The sequence below is a fragment of the Lissotriton helveticus genome, chromosome 3_1 (assembly GCF_964261635.1).
Source record: "Lissotriton helveticus chromosome 3_1, aLisHel1.1, whole genome shotgun sequence".
Taxonomy (NCBI): domain Eukaryota; kingdom Metazoa; phylum Chordata; class Amphibia; order Caudata; family Salamandridae; genus Lissotriton; species Lissotriton helveticus.
Window position 1 is genome coordinate 498895427 of NC_136061.1, and position 24290 is coordinate 498919716.

General features: G+C 45.3%; 1 protein-coding gene across 3 annotated transcripts in view; it reads left to right on the plus strand.

The window, feature by feature from the left end:
- GLS (glutaminase) overlaps nucleotides 1–24290 on the plus strand; it is a 926246-nt gene that overhangs the window by 428393 nt on the left and 473563 nt on the right. For all 3 annotated transcript variants that reach the window (XM_078680394.1, XM_078680395.1, XM_078680396.1), the window contains exons 11-12: nucleotides 13622–13672; nucleotides 15752–15928. In XM_078680394.1, coding sequence (XP_078536520.1) covers nucleotides 13622–13672; nucleotides 15752–15928 — 228 coding nt within the window. The remainder of the gene's footprint in view (nucleotides 1–13621; nucleotides 13673–15751; nucleotides 15929–24290) is intronic.

The following is a 24290-nucleotide window of genomic DNA, read 5'->3' on the forward strand; positions in this document are numbered from 1 at the left end:
ACGCGCATGCATGCACACGCATTTACACTTACACGCAGGCACCCAGACAGGCAACCCCCCACAGTCACACACACACACGCATACACACAGACTCCAAGACACATACACACACACGCACGCACGCTCACACACATACACAGCCCGCCGCCGCACGCGCGCGCGCACACACATGCCCCCCCAACAAGGCGAAGCCCCACTCACCGGCTTCCTCGGCTCTCACCGGCAGCAGGACTCTTCCTTCCTTCTTCGGCACCGGGGCGCAGGGTAGGCTCCTGCCTGCTCCGGTGCTCAAAACAATCGCGGCTCTTCCGTGGGAGGCGGGGTAGGCTCCCGCCCTCCTACTTCCTGTTTCCGGTTGTCCCGCCCGGCCTGCCTGACTTCCTGGTCGCAGGCCGGCGGCGGACTGCAGCACGCGCCATGCTTGTTCCAAGGAGAGGCCGGCGGCTTGAGCAGGGGGATGGGCAGTTTGGTGTTTGCGTGGTATAGGAAGGTGAGAGCCCAGCAGGAGGACGACAACTTGGAGTTTGTTCTCATTTCATTATATTTAATTACACCCCACACTTACCACGTACTGGCGCCCCTTGCACTCACATGCCACCTCTACACTCGCACATTAAGCGCGCATAGCCTCCCCCCTCCCAAGTTGAGGACACCCACGCTCACTTTAGTGCCTGGATGTAGGTTTTTCGGCGGGGATACGGAGGGTGGGTGAGGGTTTTCAGTGGGTTTATGTGTTGCAATATCAGTCTGTTACGGTGTGCCTAACCCCCTGTAATAATGTCACATTATTGAATGTGAGAACATCAGATATCTCATTTACTTGTTCTTGTAAGCAGGAAATTAAACACTGTGACATCCTGAAATGTAAGTTCCTCGATTGTGAGTATTTGGTGCTTTTTGATGTTTATCACCATGGCAGCGCTTGTTGTATTCACATGCAGCTTGTTACAACTCGCTTGCTGACTGATCTATTCCCTTTGCGAAACGCTGCAGAGAAGGCAATCGGTCTAACTTCCATTTAAGAACCTGGTGGTAAAGGGCGGTCATGTGGGATAGCAGACTAACAGCAGCGAATGGCCTTGTCGATCCTTCTCGATCCCGTGTCCAAGAAATTCACGGAGCACAAGTTCTCGGTCTCGTGAGTGGGTTGATAGACGGATAATGAATGCCATCTGTGTGAGCTGCTACATTCAGGCGGGGTGCGTTAATCCTGTGGGGGGTGCCTGTGTTCGCGCCCCCGCCCCCACACTCCTCTTCTGCCCCCACTCTCCGGGACGCAGCCCCCAGTCCGCCAGACTTGTGTAAAAGCAGAAAGTCTGTCCAAGTCACAAGTGCGTAGCGCACGTGGCAGCCATTTACTGACACTGCCAGCAGGATAGTTTGGTGGGTTAGTGTGCCTGCCGCACAAGGTTTGCCTCGCCAGAGGAAGCTTTCATCCTCCCCAGGTTGATACATTCCGAGCTGCTGTGCCGTGTAATATTAACCCTGCCGTAACCACAGATCATCAGACACAACCCACCCGTGAAATTGCTCAGTGGGTTGAGGCACTGCTGCATGTCTGCAGTAAAAAAAAGTGGTTCCCTTGTTTGGCACCGCGGATAGCCGGTAGTAATCTGTATTCATGGTACAGTACGGCATTTGGCATTAATTTAATGCCATGATAAATTGCAACTCTTCATTTCTGAGCTGATTACCACAAGTGTGAATGAGCACTGATTTTAAATGACAGCTGCTGTTGTACTGAGGTTTACATATTTTGTATGTTTATTATTCGTTAAGTTGCAGTCTACACACAACATTGTTATTGCCTCTAGAGATGGTGAGTGTACTGATTTATAGTCTAGCCTGGATCATAAGGGTCAGGTATACAGGATCTAATGTACTCGACCAAAGTGCTTGCCATCCCTGCCCCATGGAAAATAAACCCTTCCACCTGATAAAAACCCAACATGGTTTGTCCCATATACATTATAGCATACCAGGCTCTTTAAAAAAAAAAATATATATATATATTATATACACCTTTACAAAAAACAAATACAATATAATGCAGTTTTACCTTTTATGGGTTTTGTTTTCTAGACTGTTGAATTTTTACTGCGCACAAGCTGTGGCAGTCGGGACCTATATGAAATAACTTCTGATGAATGCACACAAATATGTATGAATTCTTAAGTTTTATAAAACGTTATGTTACCACTGTCAGTTCTTCCGTAGAGTCCAGTGCAGTCAGTCAGTGGTATCATTTCAGGATTAGCTTTTTTGCAAGTGTCAGTTTTTCATACACAGTAACTTTCCTCAAATCGAGGCAGGTGTTACACTTGATTTGTTGTGTGTCGAAAGCCTCAGATACGTATAAATTGACATTCTAGCCAATCACAATGCATTGCCGATGATCCAGTATGCAATAGTGTTTAATATTGCTTTTCATTTACAGATGACTGCATTCAATTCTGGAGCAGCAAGTACATTTCCTGATTTTCCTCTATTGTTTATTTCAGCATTCATTTGCACCCCACCCACTCCCCCCGTTACTTTCAGACTTTTCTTTCTTAAACACTGCAGGTCCTGTCTGGCTTCTCCTTCCTGTTCGTGCTACTGAAGTTCAGATGCAGGATTGGAAGTTTTCTTTGCGTATTTGCATAAATGTGTTTTAAATTGGCTGCTGACTCCTGAAAACGTGTGGAACTTCAAATGCCCGTGGGTCTTTTGTCTTTGTGTTACAGCTTACTGGTGGGCGTTTCAGTTGGCTCAGGATTTCAGCCTGATCCAGTGAGTGAAATCTGTAATTGTGGGCATGTGAACTTCTGAGGCCAAAATCAGTTGGTTACATGCTAACATGCAATCCACACCATGCACAGTTACCCCAATACGCGCACACACACAAGCACAAACCCACACGTTCATGCAGTTACATTCATTACTGTTACATATATGACCGCACAAGCACTCACGCACTTATGAGCTAATTCAGACATGTACAGATATAAAAAAAATAAAGCAAAGACGGACAGATACAAGTGAGTGCAGAGTGACAGTGAGTGCAGAGTGACAGTGAGTGCAGAGTGACAGTGAGTGCAGAGTGACAGTGAGTGCAGAGTGACAGCGAGTGCAGAGTGACAGTGAGTGCAGAGTGACAGTGAGTGCAGAGTGCGTGCAGAAACAGTGAGTGCAGAGTGCGTGCAGAGTGACAGTGCGTGCAGAGTGACAGTGAGTGCAGAGTGACAGTGAGTGCAGAGTGACAGTGAGTGCAGAGTGACAGTGAGTGCAGAGTGACAGTGAGTGCAGAGTGACAGTGAGTGCAGAGTGACAGTGCGTGCGGAGTGACAGTGAGTGCAGAGTGACAGTGCGTGCAGAGTGACAGTGAGTGCAGAGTGACAGTGAGTGCAGAGTGCGTGCAGAGTGACAGTGAGTGCAGAGTGCGTGCAGAGTGACAGTGAGTGCAGAGTGACAGTGAGTGCAGAGTGACAGTGAGTGCAGAGTGACAGTGAGTGCAGAGTGACAGTGAGTACAGTCACTCAGCACCACCACATTATCACTCAGAACCACCACAGCATCACTCAGAACCACCACAGCACCACTCAGCACCACCACAGCATCACTCAGCATCACTCCGCATCACTCAGCACCACCACAGCACCACCACAGCACCACCACAGCACCACCATAGCACCACTCAGCACCACCACAGCATCACTCAGCATCACCACAGCCCCATTCAGCACCACCACAGCATCACTCAGCACCACCACAGCACAAATATGTTCTCTCAATGTTTCAAGCTTTATTACAAATGTCACAAAAAGATGTTAATATTTCACTTCTGTTCTTGGATTTCGTTACAATAAAATACACTGAACATAATCTTCACAAAAGTTATTTACAAAAGTTTAAGCTATTGCCATTATAAATTACAATCACTTTTATTAAGTATTAAAAAAAATTAAAAGACATTGTTATTTGTAATATCAATACATCTAAGTCACGTAAATACAAATGTTGCATTACAAATGCTATAGGTGTCACATTTGCAAAGTTATAACTATTGGCATTGTAAATGACAAAGCTATTAATTTAGCTATTTTCAAAACCAACACATAAATGAACATTTGGTGAATTACCATTAAAATATTTGACTTTTTAACTAAGATATTATTGTACTCTTTTATGCAAACAAAATTTAGATACTGCATAAATAACTTTAATAAAACATATTTTATATGTAGCTTTTTATGTAAAAAAAAAACTATAGCACAAAGCAAAAAACAATTGCCATTTACAATGCTAATAGCTCAAACTTAAATAATGCGAGACCTATTGCATTGCAAATGCTTGTTGTTGGAGGCTCCGCGTTGTGCAGCGGAAATGTTTCTCTGAAAAAAACTGATGTCAGCGCGCCGGGATAGACTTATATGACCTATCTGACGTCGTGGACCACGTCAGGGCGGGGTCGTGTGGCGCTATCCCCCAGCGCGCAGAGGTGCTGCTGCAAAAAAATTCCGGGTCCACTCTGACGCCTGGGGATATTCTAAGTTAAGGAATCTGCGGCTAGACAATGTCTTTACCAGATACATTGTTACCAAAGGTAAGTAACTCGTACATCATGTATCCTGATAGGTTCAGTATTTGAAAACAGCAGATCTATTGTCTTTGATACAATGTTTTAGATGAAGAATTTGCATCTCGTTCTCCATCCTCTTGCATAGGGTGTCCTCCGAGATTTCATACTGCAAGTTAAAATGCCCAATTACTAAAAAGTGATTGTTTAAAACCAGGGGGTATAAACAGGAAAAGAGATTGGATGTCAACTGAGAGTTGTAACTGGGCGGCCTCTAAAGAACAGCACTCCCAAGCAGCACCAGTGAGGTTTGGGGCAACTGGAATGCTAAAGTTTTGCAGTCCACCATTAAGGCGCTCCGTTCACCAGTGCAAAGGTTTATATCCTTAAAGATGATAGCGATATCTCCTCCCATGTATGCCTTCTCTATCGCATTTCAAAATGTTATATCTTACTGGTATTGCTGCTGTAATCTCCGGCAGAGTACAGCTGCTAATCCATGTTTTGGAGATGAAAACTAAGTCTGGATTGGTGTCATTAATTAAGTCTCAGATCTCCATGCAGTGCCAGGGAAGGGACCTAGTATTAAAATATAGGCATATGTGATAGAGACTTCTAGCTGCAGATTCTTCACCTTTGAATTTCCCAGGCATCAGACTGGATCTGGAAACTTGTGTGTGAGGAGAACCCTTGCGCAACGTCGGGTGGCTCCGTTCGGATCGTTGGTGCCGGATGTGATGTCCCGGTCACCCATATAGGCAACACCAAGGTGCGCGGACCTCAGTTTTCTCTCTTTCCGTGCTAGTTGGCTAATGGTACATTTTGCTGCATCTCTCTCCTCTTTCATTGCCTGGGAGAGCACAGCACAGCCCTCCTCTGAGACCTGTGGCAGCACCTGCGCAACCGTTTCCCAAAGGGTGTACTGATCCAAACAAGAGCTACCCCCTGTCTCTTTTTCACAGACTTTTGTCAAAGTTTTGTTGAAGATTTTTTCATTGTGTGTCAAAGAATGACAACTAGGAAGGTAGGGTTTAGGCCTTGTGGCAACTATCACTGCACCATGTCGGTTACCGACCCACACCGTGTGTGCTTATGGTGTCTCAAGTGTGACCACGACTTCAAATTGTGCTCAGACTGCCGGGACATGGCGCCAAAGTCTTTGAGGGAGCGGTCCCTAAAGCTGCTTGTTGCCCGGCAGTCAACACACAGACCCTAACTCCACCCTCTGAGGCATCCTCGTCTACCGACCTCCCGGACCCTGTCCCCAGTTCAGCGACTCCATCGCCGACTTCATCAGCACGCATGCCCTGACCTCCACCGACTACATCCTCCTCCGAGACCTGAATTTCACCTTGAGAACAACAACGACAACAACTCCACAACCCTGATCGATAAAGTTTCCTACCTCGGACTGAAGCAACTCGTCACAACGCCCACCCACTCCGCCGGCATCACGCTCGACCCCGTCTTCTCCTCAAGCCCGCACCTCTCCGTCAGACACACCACCGAACTCCTCTGGACTGACCACCGCTGCATCCACTTCACCTTCCAAAAACCCACCACACACCACCGCACCCAACCGATCCCCGGCCGCTGTTGGAGCAAAATCACCGAAGACCAACTACATGCAAACCTCGCTCTCAGCCCACCCACCGAACCCTCCAACACCGACAACGCTGCCCATAGCCTCAGACGCTGGATCGAGGACTGCGCCAACACCTCGCCCAGCTGAAGAAACCCCCCCACAGAAACACCAGCAAGAGGGCCAGCTGGTTCACCCCAGAACTCCTTGCCTCCAAGCAAACCTTCCAGAAAGTAGAGAAGGAATGGCACAGTGAACAAACTCTGGACAGCCACGCAGCACACAAGGACGCCATCCGCAACCACCACCACCACCTCATCAGGGCGGCCAAGAGGACCTCCTTCAAAGACTGCCTCGATAACAACCCACACAATAGCGAGGAGCTCTTCAACATCGTGAAGGAACTCTCCAACCCCAGCTCCAACACCAACGACATCCCGCCGTCGCAAGCCCTGTGCGACTCCCTCGCCACCTTCTTCCACCGCAAGATAGTAGATATCCACGACACGACACCCAGACAGACCCAATGGACAAGTACACAACAGACCCTCCGCACACCATCGACCACGGTGCCCTGCTAGCCTGGGCCAGAGTGAGCGTCGATGACACCATCAAGACCATGAGCACAATCCACTCCGGCTCTCAGTTAGACCCATTCCCACACCACGTCTTCAACAAAGCAAGCAGCTCCATCGCACCCCACCTGCATAACTTAATCATTCTCTCCCGCAAGACCGCGACCTTCCCAGAGAGCTGGAAACACGCAGAGATCAACGCCCTACACAAAAAACTGAGGCAGACCCAAGAGACCTCAAGAACTTCTGGCCAATCACTCTTCTCCCCTTCCTGGCCAAAGTCATTGAGAAAATCTTCAACAGACAGCTAACCCGATACCTCGAAGAAAACAGAATCCTGGACCCTTCCCAGTCAGGGTTCCGCAGCAATGACAGCACCGAGACTGCTCTCATCGCCGCCGCCACTGACGACATCATTCTAAAGCCTCTGAGATCATCTGCGGCATACCCCAGGGATCCTCCATCAGTCCGATACTGTTCAACATTTACATGGCCCCGCTCGCACACGTCGCCCGACAGCTCGACCTCAACATAATATCCTACGCCGACGACACTCAACTGATCCTCTCCCTCACCAAGGACCCCATCACTGCCAAAGCCAACCTCCACGAAGGAATGAAGGCCGTCGCCACCTGGATGAAGATCAGCCTTCTGAAGCTGAACTCGGACAAGACGGAGGTCCTCATCCTCGGCTCCAACCTTTGAGCCTGGGACGGCTCCTGGTGGCCGACGGCACTGGGGGCAGCCCCGACATCCACCGACCACGCACGCAACCTGGGAATCATCCTCGACTCAACACTCTCAATGACTAAGCAAGTCAACGCCGTCTCCTCCTCCTGCTTCAACACCCTTCGCATGCTCTGTAAGATCTACAGATCCCTTCTGCCACCCAACAGGAAATCCAAGAGGCTGGACGCACTGTGAAGAGTATCAATCCTCCAATCAGGCTACCTCTTCAGAAGGATCTTCTGTTGCAGCAGCAGGAGAGGGTCCTCTACCTGAATCTGTCAACTCGCCTGGGTTTCTAATCCGAGGTAAGAAATGTGCAGCTAGAAGAATCTATCAGATGAACAAGTTACTTACCTTTTGTAACGCATTATCTGGTAGAGACAGTATACCCAGCTGCAGATTCCTTACAGTCCAACTCATGCCTCCCCCCTTTGCGGTCTCATTTATAGGGAATGGGTAGCCCGCTTTATAGTTTTGACCATTGCTAGTAAGTTCACTTAATGGCTCTGTACTTCAGGCGTCGAAAAAGTTAAAAGTAGCTGACGTTTGTGTGCCTGGGTGGCGACTATATAGGTGATTGCGACGTCACATCCAGCGCCAACTACGCCACCCAGAGCCAAACGGAGCCACCCAGCGGTGCGCAGTGTACTGCTCACGCAGATGTTTCCCGATCCAGATTGATACCTGGGAAATTCAAAGGTAAGGAATATGCAGCTAGATACTGTCTCTCCCAAACAATGCATTACCGAACGTAAGTAACTTGTTCTTCAGGTTCAAACCCTCAGAATTCTCTATGGTCATTCATTTTTACGACAGTACCCTATTGTACAAGCAAGTTAGGGTAAATTAATCAATCAACCGATGATTTGTTTATTGTTAATTAAGAAATCTTTTATAAAAGTAACAGCTTTTTGCCCAGTGCTTGCATTAGCTATTGACTATTCAGCAGGACGTGATTGTGAAGTCAGGTGGCGTTTTTTAAAGACTGAGTCCAGACTTGTTCCACATATGCGCTCGTTGTAACAGCGTTCCCCAAGGATATTCTATAGAAGGACTGATTTGGCATTGGTCTCTAATATACTAATTGTCTACATCCAGAGTTTGAAAGTTCAGCTTTGCTTACCATACTGTTCGCAATACCGTACATAATAAGACAAATATTTACAAATACTGTATTTGGAAAATAAAGATAGGACTAAAGCTCATTGTCTAGGGGTTGGATTTCTGGTGAACGTATGTATACTTGAGTGGCAGCCTGAGCCAACAAAAATAAAATGTGAAAAATTCTTAGAAGACCATGGCATTCAATGGTTGGACATCCAGTGAACGTATATAAACATAAAGGGTAGCTCAGACCAATAAATAGTAATGTACAGACTTTACTGCAACCCCGAAAAATGTACAAGGTAGATGGTGAAAATATGGTAGAAAAGGGAGATCTTGAGGTCCATTGACTAATATTCTGTGACATTGGACTATATTTGTGGAATTAAGGGCCTGATTTAGATGTTGGCTTTTTTACGGTCTTCCCGCCGCCAACTTGGCGGTCTGCCTGCCCGATTTAGATGTTGGCAGGTACATGGGTGAAAGACCACCACATTCCCTCCACCTCTACCAGGAATCTTATTCTGTGTCGACGGCGCCATAGGCACAAACGGCAGCCGGCGAGACTCCAGGCAAGAGTTCAGCTGAACTGATTACGATGTGCCTTTCCATACAGGAAACTGTCGCGGGAATCCCTCCTACTTTGAGTTGGGGGACTTAAAGGAAATGAGGTCAAAAAGTACCTTTTTTTCCTATTTTCCGCTTCCCTTTTCCTCTTGTACCTCATCATCCAAGTCCCTCCTTAGCTGCTTCGACTCCACCACAACGCCAAACGACTCCATTGTCGCCGAAATTAAAGGTAAGCTACTTGTACAATTGTACTACTTTGTATCATGTGCTGACAAATGCTGAAGCCTCGTGTATTTCTGCATGTCTCTTACATACAATATTTTTCTTAGTTGTAATGCTGTGGTGTTCATTAAGCTTGGAGGTCTTGCATGTTGTATTTCAGTGTAATTTGAGGTATATGGGATTTTAATTTTCTTTAAATACAAAGCCAAGATGAACTCAGTTGAGTGATTCCGATATTATGGTCGACTGGTTTACATGCTTGTGTAGCAATTACATTTATTTCCTTGTTTTTTATTTTGAAAGGTACTCTTTATTATTATTTTATGCATATATTTTATGCATAGACATGGTGCATTAGGAATAGACAAACGTCACATAGCATCTGAGTAACCCCTGAAGCACGAATTACATAGAGTAGAGTATAGCATCCCCAGGAAACACCCAATATACAATAGGACATTAGGTTCACATTGGTTGCTGTCTCTCCTTGAGCTGAGTTCACTAGTTCCTCACCGAGTACATTGATTTCCTTGTTATGCAAGTTTAAGAAAGCTCTAATTTGAACTCTGCCATAATTTGCTTAAGTAAATATTAAGGTTATAATTAACCAAGAAGCCCAGGGAACTAAAATAAATAGCTGCAAAATAGGTCTGACATTTAAAAACGTAGCTAATGGAACAACACATAGAGCGAGCTGTATAGCACCAGCACACCCATGTAGATTGTGAAAGAAGCTGAAGAGTGTAGGAAAGTATGATCTTTCTGGCATAGTTACCCCATGTTTTGCTTGGTGTCAGTGTGTTTTGACTGTAATACACTGGGATCCTACTAATCAGGACCCCTGGGTCTGTGCTGTATCCCTTCAATTTGCTTGTAAGTACGTTGTACACTCCACAATTGGCATACTGGTGTACCCATGTAAGTCCCTAGTATATATACTAAGGTATCTAGGGCATTGGTACATCAGGCGGTCTCTCATTGGCTGCAGCATGTATTGTGCCACCCATGGGAGACCATGCAAACTGTGTCTGCAGGTCTGCCATTGCAGCCTGCGTGAAATGGTGCATGCACCTTTCACCAGAGATATAAGGCTTTCCTTATATCCCGGTCACTGTACTTAAAACTCATTAGCCACCCCTAAGGTAGGCCTTACAGCCCACAGGCAGGGTGAATGGTTCTAAGTGTGAGAGTGCCCCTGCACAGGAAGAGACAGCCCTACAAAGCCTGGACTACATGCTCTGGTTTTGTAAGTGTGGGGAAGCCATTTTAAAGTATGTAGTGGACACTGGCCAAGTAGAGCTGTCCAACTACATTACAACTTCACCGAACCCTGTCAGGTTTAGTATCAAACATGTTGGAATCCTGCAACTACACTGATTACAGTGTTAGTTGCATGATACCATGCACTGGGGGCTCCTTAGAGGTCCCCCTTGCCTACCTGTGTAGCCTTGCAGGGTCTGTGTGCAAGCTAGTGTTGCTGCCTATCCCAGACACTGTTCTGCCCTCCTGCTTAGTTTAACCCTGGCAGGGAATGGCAGAACGAAGGATTTCCTGTAGAGGAGAGGTAAAGCCAACTGGGCTTTAGAATTAGGTGTCTTAGGCTAGGGTGGGGGTGCTCACGAGCACCTCCAGACTTCTTTGAAGGGGACATTTGGTGCCCTCCTTGCATAAACCAGTTTCCACCAGTACAGGAGCCCTTGGTCCTGCTCTGGTGCAATACTGCACAAAGGGCAGGGGAGCGACCACCCCCCTGTCCAGCTCCTACCCTGGGAGGTACCCAGAGCTCCTCCGGTTGGCTGCTTCATTCTGCCATCTTGGTATCTGGGAGCATCTGACTGGTTAGGTCCTCAGAGTGGCATCCCTGACCACTCTGATAGGTGGCTCACTACAGTAGGTGTCCGTCCCCTTTTTTGGGTTACTTAAGGACTTCCCTGAGGTTGGGTCCTGAGATTAGTTCTGGACACTGTCAAGACTCATCAAGACCTGCCTGAAGACACTTCTGCTTCTGGACTCTGCTGCTGAATCGAGCCAGGAACAAAGACAATACTGCTCCTGGTGGAAAGATTCCTACCCCAACTTTATCTCTGTGCTTTTCCAAGTTTTCTGCAACTCTGTGGCCATGCATTACCCGAGTCTCTCATGACTCTGCATGCATCCAAACAAGAAGGAATCTCCCTTCGAGTCAAGAAATCACTCTCCTGCATCCGCAGGTACCTTAACGTTGACGACTGGTTTGCTGATCCTGCAGTCCCATGGACACTTCCCACCTCTGCAACACAGGTGGTGGTTTGTTGGTTCCCCAGAGGCCAGCCCAGTTTTCCCTGCAACTTAGACTGTAATTTTCTCCAGCCGACTTGAACCGCATCCCTGTTCACCACGTCTGTTTGTCATTGCCAAGGCTTGTCGATTGTCCTGACGGAAGATCTTGGGGCTCCTAGAAGCCCCAGCCCCGGGCATCACACCGCTGCAACTGTGTCGTCCTCCCTGAATCTCCTGCAATGTAGGCGGCCATCTTCTGTGTGCTGCTGAGGCCTCCTTGCGTCTCCCCTTGCCTCCTCTTGGGGTCTCCATTGATTCCTGCTGGCTCTCCTGTGTGCTGAGAGCCGGCGCTGGTTTAGTCCCACAGACCTTGCTGGTCTGCAGCCAAGCAATGTTTCCTGCAACCCGACTGTTGTCTTTGTTTAAGCTTGTTGGTGATTCTGCCGGCCATTGACCCTCCTGATGTTTTCAACCATTGTGGGACAGCTTGTGGACAGTTCCTGTGCTCCTGCATCGTCTCCTGGGCTCCACAGCTACTACATGAAAACCTGCATGCTATAGTAAGCACCTCCGACAAAGGGTGACATTGTGTTCCTGCTCCTCTTGAACATCTCTGGGTGATTTGCACTCTGTCCCCTCTACTTTCGGGTACTTCTCATCCAGAATCCATGGTTGGGGTCACCCGACCTGGTCCACGAGACGATGTAGCCGACGAACTTCCAAGATCCCCCATTAACCCGGTGCGGGCGTTTCCTTGCGTGGGCAGGGCCGCGTCGGCCATTGGACGTGCGCAGCACTACGAAAGTAGTGCTCGCGACGGCAGCACGCAACGGGTTAACATCAACAGGCTGTTCCGAAACTAGTTTGCACCTATGCACCTGGGTTCCCTGGTGTAGGTACCTGGTTCACTGGGTGTACACGGGCGGGTGGCTCTCCAACCTTCTTTGATCCAGCCGATTTCCTCTGGGTCCTTTGGGAAGGATCCTTAAAATACCAACTGTGACTTTCCCTTTGTTATCCTATAGACCTTTGACACGGTGTAACACCTCTGCACCCGGCCACCTGGTGGTCTGTAGCTACTTAACTCTGGTTGTTCCGTTCTTCTCCTGGTTTCTTCATCTTTAAATATCTGTCCTGATTTTGTTCTCACCTCGCATTCCAATTTTCTACGTAAATGATGTATCCCCCCCCCCACACACACACAAGGGCCCATTTGATTTCTATGCTTTACTTACCTGTTTTAAAGTATATTCCTATGTTCATTGAACTCTCTGGGTAGGATCTATACCAGGTAGTACTTATGGTTGTGTTTAATAAATAAAGAAGTACTTTTCTAACACTGGTGTGGTTCTTTCTTATGTGCAAGATTCACCGACTGACTATGTGGTATTGTACCCCTTTACACTCTCCCGAATAAGCCTTAGCTCCTCTCGACAGTTACCCCTTGAGAGCTTTGGTTATCAGGGATCGCTGTTACAATCTCTAAGGGTTGCCTGAACTCAGTACACGGTGTCTCACCAATAGGTGTACACCATAAACTGAGCCAGCCTCCTACAAAGAGCACTTTAGTTGCATTCTGTTTGTCAGCACGGAGTAGATCGGATACTCCATTCAAATCTCTGTATGGATAACACTGGTTACTTTAGCTCATGAATTAGTTTACCCACAAGGTGATGATTCAGAATGTAAAAAACGAAATGTCCAGATGTAATAATGTCTACTAATTGCATGCAGCATTGTTTAGTCCTCATCATAAAAACTTAAAATATTGTTACTTTTGGAACTGTTACACAGTATTTTTTATGTGTTGATATTTTATTATTTAATTCTAAACGTTTTTGCGAATTTTCAAACGAGTTAATCTGGAGAAATTTACTAGTACCATCAGTATATAAAATGAAGCAATGCACGTAAAAAGTATTAACTGTACGCCTTACAAGTAGCACAGATTGAAGACTTAAGTACACACTTTTTCTGTGTGTTAAATGTATGGGCTAACAGTCATTGCGTGTGTTTTTTCAGTGTTTTCCGGAGCATGGTGACATGGTTGGAACATTAGACTTCTACTTCCAGGTAACAACAAAAGCAGACTAAAGCTGTACCCTGTTTAAAGGCTGTATTTCACAATCTCATGCAAACTGTAGTGGTTATATATGTTTAACAGATAAACAAATCATACTATTTATTAATCGTTTTGAATCATCAGTTGCCTTTTTCTGATGAACATATTCTATCACTTATAATGCACTTACAATTCTCTGATATATACCACTTGTGTGTGATTCCTCGAGATTTAAATTCTTTTTCCTCTGCGAGTTAGTTTTTCTCAAAGAAATCCGCGATTCCCCTGTTCTTTGTTACATTTCAGTGAATATATTCTGTGTTGTGAAGTATTTCCCAAAGTTTATACATCTGCCCACGTCTTCGTTCCGTTTGGCTATTGCATGAGTGGGCTGACTACCTATAGGTATATAAATGTTCTCTTACCCAAACCAAGCCCATTGTGAACAAATAAAATGTACGTTATTTAATTCTGATTCTGCTCAAATCCACACGAATATAAACTTGAGCTCCATTCCACCCCTCTGGACTAGTACCAAAATGTGTGATGGAAAATTCATCTGTAACCCGGACCCTCAAATAAAGAGCATCTGAGTAATGTGCCTGTAGTAGCTATTGAGCTACTTGAAATTATTTGCCTCAACGTGGTTCTACAAGTGCCTCTCATGTCTTCTGCACTGAATTAATCCACATCACATTTCAGCCAACTGTTAAGGCCAAGATAGTTCATCAGGTTGAAAATGAAAGCACTGTGTCCTCCTGTATATCCCCCAGTGGTCTCAAAATTAAACCTCATGCATTTCTCACAAGAAAAACGTTTCTCCCATTCATCAAAATCCTTTCTGCATCTGAGAAGCAGGGGCCCACAGTACCTTCTTGGGTCTTTTTTCTGTAGGCTGATCTCACTGTGCATGTACACCATAAGACTTTAAGGGTTTACCTCCAAGCGCCTGACTAAGGAAAACAGAAAAACTGCCTGGGGCATGTGGAATCGAAGTATTGTAATCCGATATATGGACTAACTCATTCCTTGTTTCGTAATTGTTTCCCTTGTGGTATGCAGGGCTTTCAGCAAACCCGTTACCCGCCCCACCCCCTGCCCTCCTGGATGGGCAGATTGGAAGTAAACCCACCAGTCTGCCCACTATAGGCATAAAGAGTGACTGGGCTTTAGGATGGGCAGTCCCACCCCTTCCTATTTTATAATTATCTATTTGGTTTCTAGTGGGATTTCTGACCACTACCTCTCCCAGTAGTGGGCAAATTTAAAGTAAGCCCCCATTTTGCCTCCCAAAGACTTAAGTCCCAGCGCCAGGAAAAACTGGCCCCACCCCTTTATTAAAACGCATACTATCCCTTGTGCATCAGTGAGCTTTCTGCTCTCCCCCCCTGGGTTTAAACTTAAACACTTAATCTGCCACCCCAGTGGCACAGCAAGACTATATGAGCTCCAAGGGTAAGAGGGTGTGGCCTGATTCCATGATGGTCTGTCCCCAATCCCATTAATAAAAAAAAATAAGTTATGGTTTCTAGTGGGGTTTCTGCCACCTGGCCAAAGGCCACATATATTCCTGCTTCTGAGAGATGTTAGTGCGAAAATAATGCCTTCCTTAACCTACTGGTACAACACATTTCCCTCCTTGTACGACATTGCTCGATGCCATGCCTAATAGTACTTTTTAGCCTTCTTAGTTGGTCATTAGTAGGGTTAGATTCTGTCTCTTTTAGGAGTCAAACAGTGCATGGCTGCTGATATTTATAAATAAGCCTAGTAATAATTCCTGAAGCCAGTTTAGACTCTGGCATTGAGGCTTGTCCCACTTTACAAATGCTGGATGGTGATGGTGAAGCTTATAATTAGTATGTGTCCAAAGAGGGCCATTTATAATACCTATGCATAGTAAATGACATCATGCCATTATTTCAACCGTTTTATTCCAATTTATGTCGGTGTTCTGTATTTCTTTGACTAAAAAGTATCCCCTAACCCTAAAGAGGTAAAATGTCTAATTGCTTTTGTTATAATATATAAATAAGTATTCCTGACTATACATTACTGTTGTTAATGCCTATTCTACTTTTTTCTTCAAGCTGTGCTCAATTGAAGTGACTTGTGAGTCAGCAAGTGTAATGGCAGCCACGCTAGCCAACGGGGGTTTTTGCCCAATCACAGGTGAAAGAGTATTAAGCCCAGAAGCTGTGAGAAACACTTTAAGCTTGATGCATTCCTGTGGCATGTATGACTTTTCTGGACAGTTTGCCTTTCATGTAAGTAATATCTACAATTAAAGGTGTCGACAAGAGCACCAGCCTCTCCGCACCTTCTCCCTGTTATTGCTATTCAGAAGTTGTAAAGTTACATTTTAAAATGCTGTGATTGATACATGTGCATACCGCAGGAAACCGTTCAGATTGTAGCATATTTTTGGGAGTATGCTGTACGTCTGTGTTTCGACAAATGTTTTTTCATAGTGAAATAACAATAGTAGTTGTCTATGGGCACATTTTGCCTTAAAATGTGTGCATTTCTCTTGAAAATTTAAAGAATAAATCTATCTCTCGAACGCTGTCTTCAGTGATCATCATAAACCTAGATTAGTCCCGCTCATGTGCGGAATCCCAAAGCACTTTTAAAATAAATTATATATTATGGTGTTGTGTGGTGGAGGCAGAGGGAGAGGGTCAGAGATCCATTATTAGTAGGTGATAACAGGCATTTAGAGTTACTGCACCATCTGGCACTATCAGAATCTCAGTCTTAGTCAGATTTTACTTTGGGGAAAGTCTGAGTGTAGAATATGAGCCAGGGATGTAGTTGGTTGAGCCCAAGAATCAGTTGTGTGCTGTCTGCGTACGTGTAGAACTTTGCTCCAACCCGAGTTTAGAGGTGTGCAGAGCTGCACATATAAATGTTGAATAATAGAGCCAAAGTATGAAGCCCTGAGAGACACCACAGCTGAGAGCTGTGGGGTGTTACTTGTATAAAGGAAGAGCTACAACTTGGTACTGGTCTGTTAAATAGAAGGCCAATCCATTCAGAGCTGAACCAGGAATGCCAATAGCCTTAAATCTGGAAATTAGGATAGATTGATAAATGGTGTCGTATGCGGTCAAAGGTGCCAAGGCCACAACATCTCCTCTACCCACTAGTCTGTGCAGACCAACAGCCACAATTGGATGAATTGCACCAACCTAAACCTTGCATTATAAGACACTTTAATTACATGTTGGTATGCTTGCTTCCAGTGGCTATCCTCAAAGGGACCTTCACTATCCTCTTCTAATGCGTTCTAACCCTAACTTGTCTTACTAGGTCATCTGCCTTCAAAGCCCTATACAAATTGGAGACCAGTTTCCTGTCCCAAGCTTCATAAACAAGTAAGCAATAAAGAGAAAGTCACCAGAAACTCTGGGATGAGGACTCCACCCCCCACCCCCATTTACCTATGGAAAGTCAGTCCACAAGAAGAACTCTACAAGGCTGAGCACTCCCTATCATGCCATTTGCCATCAGTTTATACGCGTTTGTCATCATGTAATGGTCTTTGTCTTCGAAGTTGTCATTGAGATTAGTTTTGAAGTTGTAGAAACTGAAGACATCAAAGACCAGGATGTCGAGGACCCTAGTGATGATGAAGACTCAATTAGTGTTAAGACCTGTGTATGTGTACGAAATTCGCCTTTTCTGTGTATTTTCCATGTATTTTTCACCTTTTGCTTGAGCCAATATTGTTGCTGGTTTTAGAACTCTGTACAATTTACCCCTGCTATCCAGTAGTAAAGTGCCTGTGCTCCTCCTTTAAGTTTGGCCAAATTTGGCATATTGCTAATTGATATCTTTAGCATACTTACAAGTCCCAAGAGTATGGTACAAAATATACCCAAGGCCTGTCAGTTAAATATTACTAGTGGACTGCAGCACCTATTGTGCCATCCACTACAGTGACAGTGTAAAGCAAAGCTTCAGGGTGACCAGTGTAGCTGAATCTAGCAGTTTAAAACCTGAAATTCGGCCTGTTAAAATAAACCCTTTTGACAGGTCAAAACCTCCCTCTTAAATATTAATAGGTCACCCCTTTTTAGGGCTAGTCACTCACAAGGTTTCAAAATAAACAAATGAAAAAGTGCCGAGCAATTCATACATTGAATACATAGAAGTCATAAGTAAGCAGTAGCGGTACGTGGGAGTAAAGTAGTGGCAATCATATTCGGCAATTGGAAGGACGGTAAAAGCATAAACAATCAATCAGAAGCAAACATAAGGTAACATAAGATAATAAAGAAAAACATAAAATGTGAATATACATTTTGCATCAATGGAAGCAGTAGTATCAGTGAGCTTGTGCACAGGTTATTGAAGCGCCTCACCGGAAGGAATTATTAACCGGCTAGATCGGTGGGGAGCCTTGGCGGGTCTAAAGTGAGGTGAAATGCAGGCGGCCGGGGTCTAGGGTGTATGTAGGTGGTTCAAGGTGGTTTATGGGAGCTAAAATAGTTGTCAAGAGCGTCCCACATTCGTCTCCGAGGGGGTCGCCATGGGGAGTGATGAAGTGATATGTTGTCCGCACCTCTAAGATTGATTGCCCAATTTAGCCAGCAGGCAAAGGATGATTTGCGATTATCTTTCCAATTACTGAGAACCACTTTCACTGCAGCCATGAAGAGTAAGTCTAATAGGGCTCTATCATTGTCGTTAAGGGACGTGGCTAATATTAACAAGTCTTTACAGTGACTAGCCGCCCAAAGCTATTTTTCACAGTGGCAGGCCTAGCTATCCTATTTAGAAGACCAGAGTACCGATTAAAAACCTTAATGCTGTATCTCGTGAATGGGACTATCTAGAAAAACAACTATTTTTAATAATTATTAAAATTCAAATTCAATTATTGAATTGCAATGTAAATCTCTATGCAACTATTCTTGTCCAATGACAACGTTTAATTTGGTCTAGGCTGATAGGGCTGCAACAATCTGGATTCATTAAAGACTGACAAGCAGGGGACTGTACTAGAATCTTATCAAAATCTCGGAGCGGGTTCATCAACCTGCGGTCCTTCCATTTCCGGATGCAGAGAAGACTTTCAGTGTCGTTCTTTGGCCTTGCCTGTTTAAACTCCTAGATAAATGGGTATGGGGGCATAAAGGAAAACATACTCAAGCTCTAAATCAAAATTAGGGCTCCCAGTTGTATGGTATTTTTTAAATTTTTTTAACATTTCCGTCTATATTTTTGCATATTTATTTTTTGCCCATCTTATTGGTATTTATCCATATTTAGTTTGTGTTTTCAAATAAATAGAGTCGTAAAATGGTATAGTTCCACATTTATTTAACTGATAAACATGCACTCATATTTTGCTGCCTGTCATAAATTAGCAAATTAACCAGCCAAATATAGTGCAACACTACACCCAGAGGTAAATATTAGCATTATTTACGAAAATATCATAGCATATGAATGTATTGAGGGAAATCTTAACCTGTTTTCTAACTTCCCATGCTGTCTATATGCTCAGATGTTGTCCTGGAAATCATGATGGACATCAAAGAGAGTAGCCTACAAGGAGCACAAATAAATAAATACAGACAGGAAACACATTGTTTTCTGTATGTATTTATCTGTAGAAATCAGTAAAAATTGAACACTAGAGCCTTAATTATAATCCATACACTAAAACCAAACTTGATGAGATGTTTTATAATCAGTCCCCTTAACCAGAGGCTCTAGACAGCACTGCCCCTTGTCCTCGCTGTTGGTTGTGCTTACCATGGAACCCCCAGTCCAAAGGATTGTGCACAATCCCAAAGTCAAGGGAATGTGAGTGGGAGACATTGAACATAAACTCACACTCTTTGTTAATCATAACCTTTGTTTCATTAGTGATCCAGAATATTCCTTCTTGACCCTTCAATCAGAGCTAGATCGGTTCTCTGAAGTTTTGTGATTTCCGATTAATTACTCTGAGTCTCAAGGCCTATGAGTAGCAGACCCTCTTAAGCAGATGGGGCAGTGGGTAAGAGGCATGGGCTTTGGCTGAACCACAATATCCAATAAATACATAGGGGGTTTCATCCGAGTTAAATCAAAAGACTTATAGGACTGTAATATCCCCTGTTCTATGCACTTCGTTTAGAGACATGAACTGCCGGGACAAATTGGAGACCTCATGTTTTGGATGTGTAGCTAGCCTAAACATGAATTTTGCTCCACATCGACTTTACATCAATCACACCTTCCATCTTCTTTCCCCTGTTCAGACCCCAACACACATTTAGAGAAAAATCCTGACTTTTTCTTGGCAAAATTAAAAGCCGAGAGTTGCACCGGCAATGCCTTTCTGCCTCCTGACCGAGGAAGTCTTCTGCTTCCCCTAGATAACGGTCCACATGGAAGAAGCCCAGCTTCGACCCGCTCTGAATTGAAATCATAATTTAGACGGTAAGCCCTGGATCCAAGTAGAGCAACACTACTCCTCTGTCCCATTAACTTACAAATATGGCTTCCCTTAAATGTTCATTCTCGGGACCACGAGAGGCTTAATGCTTCTTTTTGACTGCTGGCAACGAATCGCTTGCAGGAAGTGCATCACTTTTTTCCTCACTCCACCCACACCCAATACATTTAATCAGGAATTTCGTCTTGGCATGATGGACCCCAGCTTCTGTACATGGAATTTGAATAACCAACCTCAATTTGGAGAGCTTTTTAAAGATCGCGAATTGCTGGTTTCGGAGACTCTTCGAGACTGCTTTAGCCTCCAGCAATGCAAGAACTTTTGTCTTGGACAACTTTGACACTAGGCAGTGGGTTCAGTCCTCAAAGGGGAGGACCAGCTACCAAAACACAGCGTCCTTGTTTACCAATAAAATCCAATGGAAAGACATAACTTGGTTAAAATAGATACATCCAAGCCTTCAAGCCACAGATAAAACACAACGTTCCCATGTTACAGAATGGGTAAAAGAACTTGACACAGAAATTTCGGATGGCACAGGGGATATAATCTAGAAGAAGGCCCTCCTAGCCTCCCATCAGCACACAACATAAGGAAAATGCTTACAAACCCATGACATGCTTACAAACACATGACATGACATACCCCCTTCTCCCTTCTGTCAGGCTTAAGGTGATTTTTCTTGGGTCTGAGTTGATTTGGAAAGGTTGCACAGAGAGAGGGACGTTGCTCCATATTTGCCTGGCATGCAGACACATAAAAGCTTTTTGGAGTGAAGTGCTTGCCCTTATAAAGGCTAATAAAGAGGTAACTCTACTGTTTCAACCCCTGAACCTCCGATTGGGGGACTCTGGTGAAGGCAACATCTTTCCGCTGACACTGGGGAAACTAATTTCTCATCTGTTGCTGGCAGCCCACCTGTTGCCCAGATATGGACGGAATCAACTGCTTCCCCGATATATATATGTGGTAGTGCACAGTTTGGTTAATCTTCACTATGGAGAAACTGTTAACCACTGTCCATGACAAAAGTTTGCCACCATTGGCAGCCCTCTGCTATATATATGAAGAGATCCAAGGTATTAAGCAGCGATCGGCGGTCTTGTCAGACATTCTCCATGCTCTCAATCATGCAACTTATTGTCGCTGCCCCAAACTGATGGACACTCAGCCTGACCTTCAAGATTTATGAGACTACTTCAGTTCTTCCACTATGTGATTGTATTACAGCGTCATGCCATAATAACTGTCTCAGGCCATCAGCATGCTTGTAATGCTCTGTGAATTACAATAATTTATTTAGTACCAAAACAGTAATAAAGAAGACATTAAAAACAACAAAAATCCCAAACTGTAACGGAAAATATGGAGTAAAATTTAAAAAACAAATAAGTTGCTTGCCAATAGTTTCTCTAGCGAAGAATAACTAAACCTTGCCCCACTACATATTTATCAGGGTAGCAGTTGATTGCCTCTACATCTGGGCTGCAGAGAGGCTGGCCCCCTCGGCCAACAACCGTATGCCCCTGCTTGAAGGGTCCCTGCTAGGGGCCCCCAAATTCACTTTCTCACAGGCTTTCGATGTCGGAAAGCCCAGCATGGAAAGCCGGCCAGAAACAGAGCATCGTAATCCGGTTGGCATAAAACGACAGCCATAGGGATTTCGTGCTGGTTGTGACTGGCCGGACTCTGTCGGAAGCCAGCCGGAATGACAGGCTGGTATCACTTCCGATCGCCTAAATTGTAATTTGGCGGTCGGAAGTGAAACGGACGATATCTGTCGGAAAGCCTCCGACCTAAGGTTGAAGGCTTTCCTACAGAGATCCTAATCAGCCCCTAAATGTCTCATTCTTGGTTTAGCACACAAGCCAGGTATGAGTTGTATAAAAGTAAAACTGAGAAAAAATCACTATTAGCTATCAGTTTAGAGTGGAAAATAGAATTTCAGGGACTCCACAGCACGAGCGCCATCAAAAAAAAAAGGCAAACTGTACATACATAATAAGCGGCAGGGTCACAAGCTAGGTACCCAAGCGGTGATGATTAACCCCCCAAAAACTTCCCCCCCCTCAACAAAACAACCCCCCTGCCTCCCTTGGAGACCCCTCCCCCGGGTGGTGATGTGCTAGGTCAGGAGTTACTGTTGTTTGTTTTGTTTTCTATTTCTGCAATAAAATGCTTTAAACCTAAAATAGAATTTCATAGCTAAATATCAAGATCATGAGATGAGAGGTACATCCATCTAAGGCTACTTTCTCGCCCTGGCAACAATGTCAGCAGCCGTCTTAACAGTGCTAGTTTTACTTACCAGAGAAACAACAAAGAAGCAGAGGTTACCAGCAATGACACTTCTACCCCCCTCAAAAAACTCATCATAAGATGGTCAATAAAGTTTCGCAAGAAGATTGGCTGATCTCCACCAATTATTATGATGCACTATTTACAACCCTGATCATAAAGAAAATTCACAGTTAACGTGTATGAAGGAAGCTGTTCTCTGACAATTTGACCTCTACCTTTTGCAAAGTGCTTAGCAGCGACTGCAGGTTAGTAAAAGTGTTGTCTCGACAAACGCCTGGAATCATTTCACTTTTTCGAGGCAGGAGCCTCAGGTCAGCAATAGACATCAATTTTCCTTCGAAATTAATAATAAATAATGTTTATTCACCTGTTCGCTTCATTGGAACCCAGACACGAGTAACTGAGGTGGAAATGTTTGGAACTACACTCCTCTAGAGGCCACTATCCATTGGTTTTCGAAGCACAAGTGATTAATACGATAAACTGATGAGCCTCTGAGATGTGGAGGAGGGATGGTCGTGTGTGATGCTATGAAAGATGCCCTGCTGGAGAACCACAGTTACAGGCAGGTAACTTTTTTCTTCCCTAGGGTTGGATCTTTTATAGCTTCACATACTTGAATCAGTATTGAAAGCAGTAACCTCTTCTTTAGTAATTTTATAAGACCGCAGATGTGTAAAATGACAGAATCACCTTCAGTATTGAGCCTGCAAAGTACTACTTGTCAGACTGGTAAATCCCTTGCAGCTTCTGTATCGTGGCAGTAGTGCATTGTTCAAGTATGGCAGCTTTTCCAGGTAGCTGCCCTGCTAATATTCATCAAAGGGACTCAGATGGTGTTGCTGCCATTCTTATGCAATTTGTAGGTTCGAGGCATGTGGGCTGCTAAATTCATATCTTATGCATAGATCGCCGCCTAGTGTTGGGTCCGGATGATTGCACATTGTTGTCCTGGAAGAGTCTTCGAGGTATCACGAGATAGGTGGCTCCTCCCCTGGACTACAGTGCGCATGGGCATCGACTCCATCCCCAGATTGTTTTTTTCCGCCATTGGGTTCGGATGTGGTTTCGACGTCTCCGTGTCGGAACCGATAAACTTTCATCTTAAGGCCAAAAGGCCTTCGTTACCTGCGTCGGTATTGTTTGCGTACGGTCTCGAGTGTCGTCCGCCTCTCTCAGCCGGAAATCTACGGAGTCAAGTAACTCCTCGGACATCGAGGCCCTCTCGTCGCAGCCAGACCCGACGAACTTAACATGGAGCGGAGCCCGTTCAAGTTCTGCCCCGTCTGTGGATCCAAATATCCACACATCGATGTGCATCCGGTCTGCAATAAATGCCTGTCGCCGGATCACAACGAAGAAAACTGCATGGCCTGCTCCAAGTTCAGGTCCAAGAAGACGCTCAAGCTTCGGCGCGCTGTGCGCCTTGAGGCCCAGCGAGCGACACCGGCACCCGACAACATATTCGACGACCCCGAGGAGGAAGGCGATAGCCATCATCTCCAGATTTCGCCACCGTCGACGGAGGTCCAGGCCGATCCAGAGGAATACATCGAAGGACAGGCCCCAGACCTTGAATACGTCGAGGAGGTAGGGGACGACGAAGAAGTTTATGGGGCCGTGGAAGATAGCTCAGAGGAAGAGCTATGCCCCGAGGTCTACGTTATTGAGGCTCAGGTCACGGGATCGCCACTCGGCCTTACCCACGACCCTTCACCGCTATCCCCGGCCCCGCCACGGACACTCAAGCGGAGCCGCCATTGCCCGTATCGAAACCGAAACCTTCGGATCCTACGGCGCACAAGATGGCCGACGTCCAGTCGAAAACGAAAACGAAACCTACGGACTCGACAAAACCTAAAATGGCCGACGTC